Here is a 17,136-nt window from a genome sequence, read left to right as displayed (position 1 = left end):
CTCAGGTCCCTTCCGACCCTAGAAACTATGAAACTACAAGACCAACTATGGTTGGCAGGGCCTTTGAGGCTGGCTCATGGGAAGCTAGGTACAGGAACGAATCCTCAGCAGCAGCGTCTCCACGTGACCTTTCCACCTCCCTGAAATAGCACCACGCCTAAACCAAACTCTGACCTTGGGACCTGAGGGTTAGGACAGCTCATCTCACAGGGTTGCAGGCTAGAGATGGGCCCTGCTGTTACTCAGGATTGAACCCTGCCACCTTGCACATGCTAAATCTTTCCATGCTGACAGTCCTCCAAAGCCACCCCCACAAATCCCCGGGATGCTCCCGACACAGCGGACTGGGAAAGTCTCCTTGAATGTTTTAGCACTTGGAGTCAGAGGACATGCCCCCAGGTCCTCATCGGCATGTGGAGAAAAAACACCAAAGACCCAGGGCCTGGTTCCCACCTCCAGGGTGGCCCGAACCGTGTGAACAACTGCTCGGTTAACGCTGCAGTGCAGATACAGCTTCGCAGAACATCCCTGCTCTTCAATCTGAGGCTGGAGACCTAGCAACCCCATGTCACAGCCGCCAGGAAGTCATTACGTAGGTGTGAAATTTGCCTAAGCAGGCAAGATGAGGCACAATCCTGACATGATAATTATTGCAGCACCACCTATATTTTTAAAAGACAGGGAAGTCTCAGGGAGGATTATTCCTTTGTGAAAAACACCTGCAAAGGCTCTGATCTTTAACACCATGCGCTTAACATGTTAGAAAAAATATTTCAGCCCTAGGAGATGTCCATGTGGTGGCTTGTGTTAATGATAACCGAAAAACAGATCCACCCCGGCACAGCTTTCAAGCTTCCCCCATTCCTAACTTATGGTATCCAACATATATCCTCTGACAGCCAGATGCAATCAGATACAAGGCAGATCCAGGAGAAGCACGAACAGGTGGTGTTCATGAACGAGTCGTCTGTGTGCATTGTACCCTACTGTCCCCGTCACTGGGATGCTCTCCTTTCATTAAGCTCAGTCCCCACTTCCTTCTTTCAGACCCACTCCCTACAATATGCCTCCAAACAGTTACCCACTTAACACTGGATAAGTCCAAGCAATAGTTGAGGGTTAGCAATTTTTATTTGAGGGGGGAGAAAGATATGCATCCCAAATGCTTTGTTCCTTTTGTGACATTGCTCAGCTCTTCAGATCACTAGCTTTTCAGAAGAAGAGGATGTCTTCATTCTGGAAAGCCCCAGCACATATTCAGTAATAATACAAATAGTACGAATACACCGATTTCTGTAGTAACATACCAATTCTCCTCCAAAAACCGGAAGTCTCTGCAATGCTCCGCTGGCCAAGGAAGCAGCAGACTCATTTGCCGTTCTTCAGAAGGCCCAAGGAGACAGGGCCCTTGCTCTTTGCTGGTATAGTTGTTTCTTAAAAGCTTGCATTTAGATGAATGCTACTCTGCTTTAGGTATACTGCTTTAGGAATACTACTACTCCTGCATACTTGCTGCATGAGACTGACGGCACTCCTCAGAGAGCAGAGCTGCCGGTACAGAAGTGGTGTCCGAGCGTCTAACGTGATCTCAGTGAATTATAGGGATCTGAAACCCGGGGGAAGGGAGTGGAAGGATTTCACTACAAGATGGCTGGAGTCTTGAGATCTGAATGGAGTGCCCTCCTTGAGGAGACTGCAAAAGGGTCAGATGCAAGTGAAGTGGGAACGGCGACCTGCAGCATGAACTGCCTGGGTTATAAATGAAAAGAAACATATTGTAAGGCTAGAGATTAACACCGTGGAGTCTCCCTCACTTGACATCCCCAAATCAAAATAAGACAGCTTTCTGAAAAGGTAGTCTAGAGCCAACACAACATGACTGGGCTCAGGGCAGCAATTCCTGGGTCACATAATGGTCCTTGCAGTCCAAAACTCTGCAACTATGGGAGGGTTTTGGTTTTTCTTTCCGTTAGTCATCTCTGTGACAACCATTAGCACAGAATATTCAAAGGGACGGCTATCTGTGCAGGACTAGGGAAATTACTGCCAGACTTTTTGGGATATAAATTGTGCGTGTGACTTAGCTGCTCCACTTACTTTTGTACCACAGCCCACTTAGTATGAAAGGGTTTATTTCTTTCTAAAGATGAAGGAATAAACAGTGTACTGACTAAGTCACAGAGACATCTGGGCTGGTACAAATCGGCTATCAAGGACTGGCAAGGTGTGAATGTCTTGAAGACGCTCTGGAGAATACCGACTGCTGTGCAAGGGGGGCTCGTTAAATGTGGACGAACTGTCTGATCACAAGCCCTCTCCACTCTGAACTGGGAGGGCAGCACCCATAGAAGCACTGGGACTGGGACAAGGACTGAGGTGCTCAGAGGGGACGGGCGTCCTTCTGTCTCAGAGGATGGGGTGATTTAGCCTGGGAAGGCCAAGTAGGGCTAGGCAGGTTTGCTACCAGGAGGTAATTTTCCTTCCACACCAGAGCAGAGAGGCCCACATCACCCAACAAGGAGAAGCTGGCACCGTAGAGGAGAGATGTGCACTTAGGCTTCGCTTTACTGCACCGGACCCATGACCTGAAAAACTGTCCCAGTCAGCTAATGAGTCATGTTTTCTTCAGAAAGGCTGTCCCATGTTACGAAGAACATCTGCTGGAGGGGATGTTTGCACCAGGGGCTCAAGCTCATTTAAACGGGCAGGAAGAGGTCACGCTGGAAAACAGGAGGTGCTGAAGCCAGATGCCGCATCTCAGAGGAGCAGTCATGAGGCTCCCCTCAAGCGCATTGGAGGCTCAGCGTGATCGCAAAGAAGGGAAACCTTCAGAGACACTGTAAAGGGGTCGGAGCAGAGCACACCCTCGGGATCCAGGACAATATTGTGCTCAGGAAACATGGAGGAAGCCAGGCAAGCTGGCCAGACAAGGCACCCTGCTCCTGTGGTCCAGCCTCATCATCCAAACAGACACAGAGTCAAGACCAGCTCAGGTCCTGTCGCAGAGTGGAAAGCACACGGTCACCTTCACGGTGTCGTGCCCTTTCCTCTGTCCCCTACATCCAACACAAGTCGTGATCAAATGGCGAAGAAAATCCCTTAAAATGAAAAACAAACAAACAAAAAACAACCATCCCAAATCCCTCACTCCCTTTTTATCGCCTACCTTGTTCCTATCACAGCCAGGCTTGTGTTGTGAAATTTTTAATTCATGTCGACACAATTTTTCTTCGCACATTACTGGCTTAGCAACCTTGACAATACTTCAGGAGACACGAGGCAATTTCTTCCCTCACAAGCATGTTGCCATCTGTGCAGGTGTCATTAAGTCTGAACTTGCCCCACAGTTACCTTGAAAATGTTAGATCGGTTAAGACTCCCCCCCGCACCCACTTTGTTTAAACGCTGCAAAAAGATACCAGGTTGTTGCCGAGAACTGTGGCCCTGCTCAGGTCCCACCACCACATCACAAGTACATTTGCAGAGAGGCAGAGTTTGAGTGACTAGACGCTGCAGAATAAATAAGACATGGATATTCAGTTTGCCATTTTGGGAACGCGCCTGGTGCTGTCTCAGTCCCTGAAAATGGCATATTTTGAACAGCTACTGTTTCACTATACTCCGATATATTCCCCCTTCCAACTCTGGATCGTTATCAGGGTACATTGTCATAATCATATAATTTTGGCCTCTCTGGTGCCAAAGGCCTCCAGACATTAGTGCTGAAAAATGTAAATTAGCGTTATATAACAATAGCGTTGTTCCCCACGCAGCACACCTATATGCAGTGCCAACACATCACTCAGCGCCTCAATGTTTTTTTGATAAGGGCAGAGCCATGTAAAGACACAGGCCGTTCAAATGAAATTCTCTCTCCTGTTACTGGGGCTCTGTAAGGTGGATTTTGCACATTCAGAGTCATGGCTAAGCTGCGCCACTGACACATTTTGTAAGCGTGAACATGCAGAAGCCGCTGGAGGAAGGAAGAAGGATTTATTACTATTACACAAATCTGAACAAATGAAGAAAGAAGCACGATCAGGCAGGTATCAAAAAGATTGAAAACAGACATTTTTTGTCTCCATCTTTTCAATCTCTAAAAATATTTCTGTTTTGTAGCCAAAGAGTTGATGAGCTCACTTAACATGCACCCCAAGAACAAGCAGAGGCTAAACCTGGAGAGCCTGACCCTTGCAAAAATTACCTTCCTGCTCCTCATTTGGCCAATGACACCGACAGAACTTTTATACTGGCTCGACACTGAGACGGATGCCCTTCGACCGGGCGAAGCAGCAGCAGACACCCTCTTCCACAACAGAGAAGACCAGGCTGGCAGTGTTGCATCCTTCCAGCTCCAACACAGGCAGAGAGAGCAAAAGCCAGTCTCCGCCACCTCCTCCCCCTGCCCTTTGCTCCTACTTCCACTTGCTCCAGCATGTTGCTACCAACTGTTCTGTCCTCCCTCCTAAAGGTTGTTCTTGAGGTTTGCCCTCTTCTCCTCCCACCAGTTGGTTTCCATTTCACAGGTTTTGTGGCTGGTGTCTGGAGCATTTGCCCCATAAATGTCCAAACACTTACTTCGTTCCGCGTTTTATCCATTATCCTACAATTTGGTTGCTTCCCTTTTCTAAGAGGAGCACTGACATCTTTCTGGATGTAAAGGAAAGGTTGAAAAATTACATGCCTTGGCAATAAAGATAACGGCCAAAGCCAGAAACCTATTAATTCAAAATTGGACATTTTCATGTACCATGAGTCTCAGATACTTAGGGATACATATGCCAGCAAATTGCACCAATCTTTACTAATCCAATTACATCCCCTTGTTGGACAAAATGATTACCCATGCAGGGAGTTCAACATCAGTCGTTAGGCTCTATGACTGTAATGAAATGTTGCTCCTTTGTTTCCTTAATTTTCCCATGCTTGCTTCTTCCACTTGCGTAAAACAAGTTTTTTTTAAGGACTCACAATATCACTGTTAAAAATGTACTTGGAATAAAAAGATCAACACTTTGATGGGGTGCAGCATGCGTTCCTGTATTTGAGGTGCCTAACTGGGCTGCTTTGCTGTTTTCTGGTTTTATTTTTATTTTGATTAGTTTGCTTTGTTAAAAAGAGTTAGTTGTCAACACTAATTAGACCTCCCCCCAGCCCCAACGTCTATGTTCTTGTTTTGAAATTGCTGTTCTCTTCTAACCAAACTTCATCCGGATAAAAGGAGCTCCTTTTAACGTACTAGAAACTTTATTCATCATTTCTAGTTCCAGATCTATCAATCAGATTTGAAGAACACTAACACTAAAAAGCAAAGCATGTCCTAGTCTTCATAGGGCATGTCCCAGTCTAAGTATTTTGAAGATCTGCACCTGGACTTGCTATCTGAGGGCTGCTATCTCCATTGGAGCATCTGCACTTTAAAAATCTGATCATTTATGGTCCTGTGTCTGGTTGAACAAACTGTAGTTTTTGCAGTCTACAGATATTGGCTGGAGGGTTCTTAGCATTTTGTTTCTCTACCTTTTTACCCCTTTCAAAAAAATTGTGAATTTCCATGAGGTAATTTTGCAATTACATAATTTAAATGATTCTCTTTCCTTTTTTCTTTTCTTTTCTTTTTTAAAATCGAGGTTTCAAGCCGGTTCTCAAGCTGAGAAATGGAAGCTATTTCCCAGGACTGAGAGAACCACTGGAATGTATGCTGTGCACCCAACAATGAGGTGGTCTCTAATTCGTACCTTTAAAAAAAATTCCTCTTGCAGAAGAGCAAATGGCTTCAGGGTTAAGTTAATCCACTTTTCTAAAATTACCAACTAGATTCAACCTACCTGGCTTGGTGGAGACACACGGACCTTTTGTTATTATGGTAATACGAGTGAGGGAGATAATTGTGAGGAGAGAGGGACTGATAAAGGAAAGGTATGAGTGTGGTAGAAACAAACCTGACCCACTTCATGAACTGAATGCTGATCAGCCAGTTCTGACGTCAATGCATATTTTACTGTCCACCAGCAAGACGAGCCGGCAGTGCGCTCCGCTTCAAAATAGCAGCCGCTCCTACCTGCTCTGCTTCGAACACAATAGGGCTGCAGTCGAGCTGGTGTGATTCCTGCAAATGCCACCTATAACATCTCTACATCCGAGCTGTGCTGGGCTGGAAGCACGCACAAACCTTCTGGCGGTATCACGCCTAGTTCACAGCTGTGCTTATTTTTCACAGGCTTCTTGAGAAACAAAGATTTCCTTTGGTGAAGCCCGATCTGAACTCTGCAGATCCATCAGAAACCAACTACTATAACAAACAAAACAAAATACAGCTCATTCTCTCAGCCAACAGCTTCTGAAAAGAGCCACCGGGATTTGTCTTGTTAACGCTAAAAATAATGCAACATAAAATCTGAAGGAGTCTGCAGATCAAAATAGTCTTTAGCCCCATCCTCCTCAGACAGAAAACGTATGTAGTCACCGTGAGATGTTGTGTTTAGGATACAATTTGTGGGTGGACGCATGTGCTTTCAAAACAATTTCTGGAGGATAAGAGCCTACTAAAACAGCCTACTACAATTGCCTTGGGATCTCTGTTCTGCCTAAAAATTACACTTTAATTGCTTTAAAGATAGGCCCCCCGTTACAAAAAAAAATACCTTGGATCAACTCTCACCCTGCTCTGCCTAAGTAGCAAAGGTGATAATCTCACAAGTCCTTCAGCACGCGCTCTCAGGAACAATTCCTTTGGATCCAAGTTCGTTCACTAGTGAGCTGAAATGCATAAGGCAATTTTATGCATATTCCTGCACTTGACTGAGAACCAGTCTGCTCCTGAAGTAGTAAAAGCTTTGATTTTATGCATATTTCTGCACTTGACTGAGAAGCAGTCTACTTCTAAAAAAGTAAAGGCTTCAGAATAAAAGCCCTCAAGACAGAAGCAGCCTCACCAGCCGGCAACATTAGGAAGCTGGGCATGATGCACGGCGGGGGCACCTGCTTCGCTGCCTCCTCCGCGGCAGAACTGAAAGCCTGTTCGGATTCGACAGGTGGCTGAAGCGATCGGCAGAGGGAAGGCCTGACACTGACTTTTCAGTTTGGATCTCACCTGGATTCTGTTTTGCACCAACACTGCAGAACTTCCCTGCACGCTCGCTAATCACTGTTTATAAAGAAACGTATGTTTATGAAGGAGCAGATCTAATAATTGGAGCTGGGAGCCTGGCTACCTTTGCTCATCCACAGCTTGGTGCATGAACACCACTGCCGGCTGCATCCATCAGAAGCCAAGTGAACTACCAGGAAAGGAAGACGGGGACAAGGACCCTTGTGCTACCAGATAACCAGACAGCGATAGGTGAAGCATCAGACAAACTCTACCACCCATGGCTGCAGAAAGTGAAACAGCTGCTTGGGCACCAATCACTGCACCGTTTCTGGAAGCTGTGACTCATTTGATGAGCTATCACCCAAGCTGGACAAAGGGACCCTCCCGGGTCTGACTGAGCTGCAAGCAAGAATCATAGCCTATGCATTCGCATGGAGAACGGAGCTTGTAGCCAGCATGGCTACTTATACAGAGGCCAGCACAGCAACTAATGTTTGCGCAGAACAGTAATATCACTACAGAGGTGGAGAGATAATGAAATTAGCTCAAACTTTACCACTTAGCCTTGCTTTTGATTTATTTCTGAATCCTGGAGAACGTGCGCTTTGAAATTCCCTGCGACAGAACAGCTCGTGTTACTAACCTTTCTTTGGCTAACAGGTCTCCTGGGACGCCTTTGAAACAGTACTTTTGTGAACCTTTGTTGTGTTTGTGCTGGAATGCACAGGGAAGCGGGGAACCGGGCTCCCTGCCGTGCTAGGGACATTCATGAAAGGGAAACCTTCTGTGAATGCAGCACAGCTTCAAGGCAGTCAAGGCCCCCCGAGAAGGAAATCTGAAAAACAATCCCTGGCCGAACGTGGCAAGTGATAGTACAGAAAGCTGCCTTGAAGAAAGGAAAATGAAGAGGGACAGAAAGAGATGGCAGGGTGGTGATGGATAGCTGAATGGGAGAGGGGGGGAAGATCAAAGGAACAGCAGGCCGAGATCCTCCCATAACCCGGTTCAGTCACTGGTAAGAAGCAGGGCCTAGGTTTCTGCAGCTCCAAATGGCAGGACCTGCCAACAGGCATGCTCCAAAATAACTTTTCCTCTAAAAGGAATCACAAGTCACAGTCACAAAACCTGAGCTTTTAGGTCTGCAAACAAAACCTTCCAAAACGTGACCCCAACTGCGTAAACCCAATGGTCATGACAAGTCCAGTTCAAAGTGTCAGAAACAACCCATCTCCCACCACCGCTAGCAGGGATTCAGCTGGGTGAATGCTGGAGCAAAGCAGAGAGAAAGAACAGCCTAAAATACCAAGCATCCGTTTGGAGGCTCGTCACCGACCGCTCTCGGAGAATCTTGTCAGCTGCTCTATTAATTTTTATGGAGGAATGAGCCAAACTGATTCTCTACCGTTAACTGTTTCACGCTGGACAATTAATTGCAACATCCAGCTAACAGACCTCTCTCATAACCCCAAACTGCTTGCCTCACTTTCCGGTTGATCAAAAGTCCATATCGTGCCTCGGATCAAAACTGCACCTTTCCCGCAGCATTACTGCAAAATCTTCCTTCGCCCCTGGACCGCTTCAATAACTATATGTGCTCACTACAAAACCCTGCAATATACGGACACTTGAACATTTAGGAGCAGCATAAAATAAACAGCGCTTGATTTCAAAGCAAATGACACAAGGGCTAATGTGAAGGCTCTGCTATTAGTTTTTATATCATGTTAAATTTGTATAATTTATCTGCAGCTGCTGCAGACTTTCCAGCCGGATGCACTATAATGCTGCAGAAGCCAGGGGTCTTGCCATGAGGCGTACTGGATAAGATGATTCATTGTCACTTTGCTCCCAGGGTTCACAGCATTTGTTCTTCACACCATTTCTTGTACCAAAAATGTCACCCACTATGTCCACTAGTTTGATGTCCTTCCAGCATGGAACAGGCTCTGTAACCACCATCTAACTGAAATTAAAACACACCGCTTTCCCTTCCTTTTCGTTTGCCCGTTACCCAACTGCTCTGCATATTTTCAATCTACAAAGGAAAAAAAACCCCAGGAACGTTCCAATGAAAAGCAAGCAGAGATCACAATGAAGGAATGAAAGATCCAGGAGCTGGACAAGTGATCCATACAGAAGGTGAGATGACAAAAGCCTTGCTGAAAATTCCCCAGCTCGGGTCCAGCAGCCTATACTATAAGAAACCTCAGTCAAGAGCACTCAACCAGGGGCTGTGGTACCCCGTCATGCCTTGAGATCCTCTCAAGGGTGACCGGGGGTGCAACACAACGTTAAGTGTGCAAACATGGTGCGCAAGATAAACCCAGAGATTTCAAGCAGGAATCCACAGCATCAAAATGTTCTGACCTGTTGTGGTTCCTGAGTTCTCTGCAACATAAGAATTGCTCTATTATTTTTCCACAGTCAAAAAATGAGCAAAAACTCAGAGCTGGCATTTTCTGAGGGGTGCCCTGAATCTAATAAACCTGTGAACCATTGCTCTGAAGGATCTTTCCCTCTGTCTCCTGTTCTGAGTAGAGTTCTTTATGCAGTGCTCCCTCCTTAAAGTGCAACGCATTAAAAAAGAAGGAGCTGGTTCCTTTTTCCATTTTTGGGATAAAGGAGGCTTGAGAGATTTTAGGGGATTTTCTTGGCTGTGTTTTTACCCTTGAAATAGCAGGGATGTCAAGTCTGGTCTTTGCTGCAGGATCTTACTGGGAGTGTCAACGCCTGAATTAAAGGAGGAGGGGCTGGAATCTTTAATAAAGGGGCTCCTTCACCCAAAATGCTAATTAGCCAGTCACTGAAGTTAAACAAGCGATTAAATCAAAAAAATAAAATGCAGTTGGGTTAAAAACCACTTTTCTTCCATGTTCTTCAGCTTTCAGGCTTTTATAGTGCTTTTATAAAACAAACAGAACACCACTGACCCTTTCTGTTCCCCGACAAGACGCCCTCTTTACATATCAAACCAAAAGGAACCCCCCTTCCAATTCAAACCTGCTGTGGATCACCTGTAAAAACCCTTAGCTGCAGCTTCACCCTTCTCGAAAACACTGGAAGTCAAAATGCATTTTCATCTTACCTCTGGTATCATGGCAATGCCTTTCAGTCCATTGCCGGAAAGCCAGGTAGGAAGCCCAACAATAAAGGGGTGCGATCGTGATTTATACCAGAAGAGTTTCTCTCTGTGGCGTGCTCTGCCATCTAAGAGTCTATTTGCACTTCCTTGTCAGAACCGGCACGTTCACGTCATTGCAAACCGGCTCCTTCCCTGGTCCCATACTACTACCCATGACAAAAGTTCAATGGCTCTCCAAATCTGGGTGTCATCCAGCCATTCTCTACACTACTGTCTCAGGCCTAAATCAGTATGGAAGGGTTCCTGGAATGGTAATGAGGTGACAAGCAGCAAAAACGATTCCACTGCAAACAACATCTGCTGTCTCTACATTTATCATTAAAACGAAATCAAGCATTCTAAAAGAAATCAATAAGTTCTCATCTTGAGCCTTTTTGATGTTGAAAGAAGTTATTTGATTAATTCGGCTTGAACCTGAACATCTGGCAGCATTACTGAAATGTCACGACACCACAAAAATGACAACTCGGCAAATTATTTCTGTTTTTTTGGTAACAGAAAAGGAGCTAAACTTGGAATTATTTTTAGTTAAATGCTCATCGCCAACCCTGCAACGCAAACCGACTAACCATCCTGCTCGACTCTGACTTGCCACATCCAACTTTCAGTGGACTTTTTGAGCAGCAGCAATTGGTTTGCTGGAGCAGATGAGCAATTGCTGCACGTACCAGGAAGGTTAGACTGGGTCTCAAGGGCATGCTGGGTACCTGCTATTTTGATGTTCATGTTGTTATCGAGCAGGAGATTCTCCGCCTTGAGGTCACGATGCACTATCTTCCGGCTATGACAATACTCCACCGCAGAGAGGATTTGCCAGAATTTGCGCCTGGCTTCCGATTCGCTCAAACGGCCGTGGTTGGCAAGATAATCTGCGCAAAGAAAGCAGGAGTTAGTCAGAAAGACTCAGTCGTGTCTCTCAAACATACTGCTGGGAAAGAAAAAATAATTTTAGTCTTGATGCCAATGATTATTCATCCCAAGCCCCTCCTTGGAAGAGCAGGAGAGGAAGAAAAAGCCACCGTCCCATATAGCCCAAACCTCTCCTCTGTCCTTTGCTGCTGTAAGGCTGTTCCACTGTTTGTTACAACAGAAAACCTCTCTACAATGGGAGGACAGCTCCCAGTTTTGTGTTACCCTAGCCTTGCTTCAACGTTTAGTCACCTGAAGCAGTCATTTACACTTCCTCACAAGTCTCTCTTCTCCCAGGGGTTTTAACATATGGAGCCCTGCTAGGGAACAGAGACCAAATATCTGCAACAGAAGTGGCTTAAATCTGTTCTTTGTACCACTGAAATGAGGGGCAGTTTGTTGTTATAACTAATAATTGCTTGAAAGTCATTCCAGTGCTAAAGATCGATAGAAAGTGAGGCCTATTTTGCTCCCTGAATGGACACCGCATAGGCAGTGGCAGTGAAAGCTCTCCATTAAATGTCCCAAGCAGCAGTCAGCCTCCATTGCCAATTCAATCTTTTGCCACCTTCTTCAAAGGAAAACAATAAAAGGGACCCTCATAAGGACTATTTTAGAATCGGGCCTGTTCCTTACGCTTGGGATTTGAACAATTAATGTCAGAGATGCAGTAATGGGGCAGGTATTGTAGTTACAGGCAACTGTGAAACAAAGATGCATATGGGAATCTAAGATGACCTGTAATAATCAGTTATTAATGGTGAAATTAGAAGGGCTCAATGAACAAGAAGTGCTACAGTGTTTGAGTTGGAAAAAACAAACAAACAGAAAAACAAACAAAAAAGGTGTTTTTTAGCAACACCATTAGAATCAGACCAAAAATAAATCTTTAGTGCTGATGAGCTCTGAGGCTGCCTGCCGTGAGCACCCCTGCTTCCTGACAGGGCGATGCTTACTATGAGCTCAGAAGCAACATACAAGGTCTCACACCAGAACTGGTTTCTCAAAAACATTTTAAAAGCTTTCTGAGCCACCAACTACAGCGTGACTTCTCTCTAAATTTGCACAGATAATGCTCATCTCTTAGCTATTCAAAAGATAAGTGATCTTCCATATGCCTGTATACTCCAAAAGGCAATTTTTACATATTACACCGAAAAGGTCTCCTTTGAGTGAACATTTTTATGGGGGATATAAAATATTCAGTGTTTCCATCCCCTAACCCTGACCCCTTCATTATGATGCACAGTCATCCCAGGGTTTATTAGCACCATACCGGGGTTATTAGCACTTGAGGTTATAGTAAGAGGAATGAAATCCAAATGGCACGGAGGGAAACAAGTAGCTCAATAGGACGTCCATTGCTTTGCTGTCACAGTGAAGCATTTGCTTATTGCAACACATTTTGAAGCTCAGCTGTTTGTCTAAATGCAGTTTCTTCGGAGCGAGGAAGGGGGAGAAAAGGATATTAACTTTATCTGGACTGTGGTTCACTGCCTGGCTGTCACATTTCCAGAGTAATTCATTTTGCCCATAGCGGCACCTTGAAGGTTTTCCATTCCCTGGAGAGATTTTCTGAATATAGCACAAAACCAGAGGCACTGGGGATTAACACTGGGATGCGCAGTGAGTGCTCGTTCCACTTTCATTCCAGACAGCTGCCATCATGACTCGTACCCAAGCAGGCTGCTAACGGTTGGCATAATACCTGGTATAATGTTAATACGCTTCAAGTAAAACTCGCTGCTTTGTCTTTGCCAGCATCACACCAGATTGCGACTTCAGCAACATGTCAGACGCACGCTTACTCTCATGCTCAGACCTGCTGCAGAGCAACTTTAAAATAAGACATCTAACTTTCTCAGACTATTGTGTTCTTGTCTTCTCTGACTAATTCCCAGGGAGACATTTAAAGTGCCAACATGTCATTCAGGGAACACACATATTAACACGTTAGCTCAGAAATTTTATTTCCAAAGCTTCTGGAAATGCAGGCGACGTGAGGAGCACCACTCCGTGTGCAGCCCATTAGCCTGCAGGGCCAGACAAAGCTTAAGCAAGACCATCCTTCGCTTCCTCCCTTTTAAAGGACTGACTGATGCTAACTACAAGGAAAAAAGGCCCCCAAACGGGCAGAAAGACCAAACCCCTTCTGCCAACCCCCAGCCAAGATAATCATTCAGGACACGGTGTGAGATCCCAGCTCACCTTGCTCCCATGGGAAAAATGAGGCAATTCAGGCTACTCCTCCTATTCGTACCTGTGGAACAGCCCATGAAGACGAGGAGTAATTCTTACCAGCGAGCGCTGCTTTGATGTTTGCAACCTGGAGTCTACAGAAGCCAGGCAAAGGAACAACACAGAAACTGCTTCCTCGGTGAGCTCCCAGGATGCAAACCACTCCAAAGGAAGCAGCGAGAGAGCAGCAACTCCCTTACTGGCTAGAAAAGCAGGGGTGTACATGCCACGGCATGGCTTTAAGTTCCCAACTGGTGACAGACAGCTGTCAGTCCCGCTCCTGCAAACTGCTGACAGCTCTTTACAGCTTTGTGGTGTTGGTTAGTCAGCTCCAATAATAGCAGTCCAGCCATGGCAGCCTGGATCTGAATGTGTGGGTGCAAAATCCTGCTCTAGAGAGCATTACCAGGAGCTCAGTGGCTAGTCTACAGCTAGTCCCAAAAGGTCTGCATTAAGCAGGGAGTGACTATGGTGTAAAGAATGACTATATCCACAATGATTAATGATTCCCGTGAGCTTAGAAGAAACTTGACTGTTCTCTGCTTGGATAAATTAGAGCCCACATGATGAAAAGCCGTAGCTTGCATTCTCTATCCATGCTAGGTTTCTGTATTAACCGGCAACCCCTTCCATCATTTCCACTGAAAACTTTGCTCCTCATCAGGAGGTAATAACTGACGCCTTGCTAGCTGCTACACAACGTATACAATTTCCCAAATGTTGAGGATGATGGAGACAGTCTGCTGGCATTTGGCTACGGTTCCTGTGTTATGGCTGGAGGGGAAATTTAGCAGCAAAGAAAACCTTTTACAACCTCCAGGTTGCATGAGGGAGCTTAATAGACAGAGAGAACAAACACTGCCAAACATTATCCTCTGGCAGTATTTCAGAAAAAAAAAGAATTTGTAAAAAGGACAAATCTAATTTACAAGCCATCAATAACAGTTTAGCTGCTTGTTTACGATGTGACATGGATCAGAGGATCATAGCTGGCAAAGGACCATCAAGAACTGGAGACACAGTCAAGGCCAAACTCTGTTCTCAATTACTTCACTCATAAAACCACAAACATTTCCCTGAATTTAGTGGAATTATTCTGGCTGTATGTCTGTGTAAGGGGTGTTGAATTTGGCCCTCAGTAAGTCAAGGGAGCCTTCACCATGAAAGCTGAAAAGAAGGGAACAGCCCAAGGACAAAATATGAAGACCTGGAAGAAACCACCTGGGGCTGTAATTTAGAGAATGGCAGCAGTCCTAACGAAGGAGTTGGCGAACTGGGAGCAGACCAACCAACCAGGCACCAAGGTGAGGCAGAGACATCTGCAGCACCTGTGAGAGCATGGCCACCAGTTCCATGGAAAGTATGCATGACCTTGATTAGTTCTGGATACAAAACCCAATGCAAAGCTTTAACGGACACAGGAAACATGCAAAATGTATACAGAACCAAAATCGGATCATTAATGTCCACAAGACATTTATCACCACATGGTCCACAGTGCAGCTGAAAATTTCATGAAGAGAACCTCCTGGGTACAATTTTCTATTCGTTTACCTTGCCTTGCAGATTAATGGTATGCATTTCCTTAATACCTTCAACATTACCCTTAAAAGTTGCCTTATTCACCAATACAAATGAGTAATGTTAGAGTGATGTTGGACTCAAGGAAGAGTGCACTGCATTCAAAAGGTTGTCTAACTTTATTGCAATCGTGCAGTTGGTCCAATTAAAAAAAAATCCTCTCTTATACAAATTGGGAAAAAAAATTAGGCAACTGTCTGAAGTCTCACTTCCCCCTTGCGAGCCCCCCCCCAGTTTCACCCACTCAAGTAACTTGCCAACTTTCTCTTAAAACAAAGGTTCCTAGCAGGTAGTTTGTACCTACACCTCAGTTCAATATGCAGAGTTGGAAAAAAACAAGGTTCAGACAGAAGGGATGATGGAGCCCAGCCCCAAGAAATGCAAGCATGGGTCACTACTATGAACAAGAGATGCCAAAAATACTGCATCAATAAGAGGTTGGATTTAAAACTGGGGTGAAATAATGGGCAGCTCAGGAGAGCACCTGAGCCTTCAAGGCACAGTGCTATGGGCTAGCACAAAGCTGGCCCCGAGGCACATCCGCGGTGCCTGGGAAGAGTGTAAGCAAGCACGTTCCAAGGAAACAAATGAGAACGGCCCGGACTCCAGCGGCCAGGAAACTCAACTCACTTGCTGCTCTCATTTTGGACCGAGACGTTCCCTTGATTCATGAAATGCGAGCTTCTAAGCCTATCCAGAAGTAACCCAGCTAGAGCACCCAGCTCCCACCAAACCTCTCCTGTGGTCTGGAACAGCAGTAAGGTGGCTCCTAAACTCTGCTAAAGTCCCCACGGGAGCTTGAGCCACACTAACAGCTTTAAGCTTGGCACAAATTGCAACTGCCATGGCCATGATCTCTCCGAATTGAAAGTTAGGTAAATGTCCTAACCCTCTGGCTATAGCACAGGCAGTACTTTCCCCTCTTCTGCTGAAAGTTGAATTGCGTGGCACAAAGACGTAAGAGAAGCGGGAAGCACAGGGCTCAGAGCATTCCCCTGGTTTGGAGGGTGGTGGGAAGACCCGGGCTCTGGTTCTTGCTCAGGACCTGAGGGAAAGCACTTCTCAGCTGTTCCCAAAAGCTGCGATGAAGAATGGAATCAGAGGTGGGAGGGCGGCTTCTCCAACTCGCATAAATACATGCGAGCGTGCTGATCTGCTAATGCTCAAGCTTTGACATTTTATTTCCATGCGAAGCACCTTAATCATTTCAAATTGTGTGTTTGACAAAAATGAGAGGAAGCTGTTGCCTGCCATATGCGTTAGCAATTTCAAGGGACTGTCAGCAATTTCCCTCTGTTTGCATCTGTTCTGCTCTGCGTCGGTACTTTGAGCTGCTTTGATTTCTTTAAGCAGGTCAAAACTTTTAAAGGCTGGGAGACCAAAAAAAGGAAAAAACAAAACAAAACCTGTTTCATACTATGAAACAAAGTTAACAACTGAGTGGTTAGAAAGACAGGTTAATAAGTTTTTTCTTTTTAAATAGTGGTATTAACAGTTCCTTTATCGTTGCATATGCATTTTTCTGTCTTTCTCAAAAAGTCCATTTAACTCCTAGCGCACACGTGCATTGCTTTCCAGTTTTGCTTTGTTTTGTTAAGTGCTTTGCAAATGTTAGTTTGGGGACTGTGATGAGATCTGTTTAGTTATCCCACTGTTCATTACAATTTTTGCTCTCCCTACAAAGCTTGCCTTCTTGTTTCAACAAGTATCCTTAGGCCCATCATATTCTAGTTTCTGCCTAGCCATAGGTCCAGGACTGCATTAGCACACAACCTACACCAGAAGCCCTGGCATTAGCACACAACCTACACCAGAAGCCCTGGCTGGACTTGCCCTTCTACATGTCACTGCTTCAGTGCAAGCCTCTTTTCCCTGAGCGAGATGAAGACTTCCAAGGAAAACTCACAACCCAGCAGCAGGGTTCACCTTGAGCACGGTACAGTACAGCCCGGGGCTGCTGACTGACAGCTCAGCTTGATCACAAGCTTGCGTCAAACTGAAGGAGCCTGGCAGCAGCAGGGGAGAACGACTGCTTTTCAGCAGGCTCAGAAAATGGATTTCATGGTTTTCTCGTTTACCAAAGTGCAGTGAAAGATGACTTACGGAATCACCCAAAAGGACCGGCAGTAAAATAAATACATAATCATAATCCCCCCCCCCCCCCCCCCCCCCC

General features: G+C 45.5%; 1 protein-coding gene across 1 annotated transcript in view; it reads right to left on the bottom strand.

The window, feature by feature from the left end:
* SIK2 (salt inducible kinase 2) overlaps positions 1–17,136 on the bottom strand; it is a 109,487-nt gene that overhangs the window by 36,116 nt on the left and 56,235 nt on the right. Inside the window, exon 4 of the mRNA XM_019510443.1 lies at positions 10,943–11,104. Within this exon, the coding sequence (XP_019365988.1) occupies positions 10,943–11,104 (162 nt within the window). The remainder of the gene's footprint in view (positions 1–10,942; positions 11,105–17,136) is intronic.

Source organism: Gavialis gangeticus, unplaced genomic scaffold, assembly GCF_001723915.1.
Source record: "Gavialis gangeticus isolate Ggan-Ray unplaced genomic scaffold, GavGan_comp1, whole genome shotgun sequence".
In the NCBI taxonomy this organism is placed as follows: Eukaryota; Metazoa; Chordata; order Crocodylia; family Gavialidae; genus Gavialis; species Gavialis gangeticus.
The sequence above is the reverse complement of the archived record's forward strand: the minus strand, read 5'-3'. Positions and strand labels throughout refer to the sequence as shown.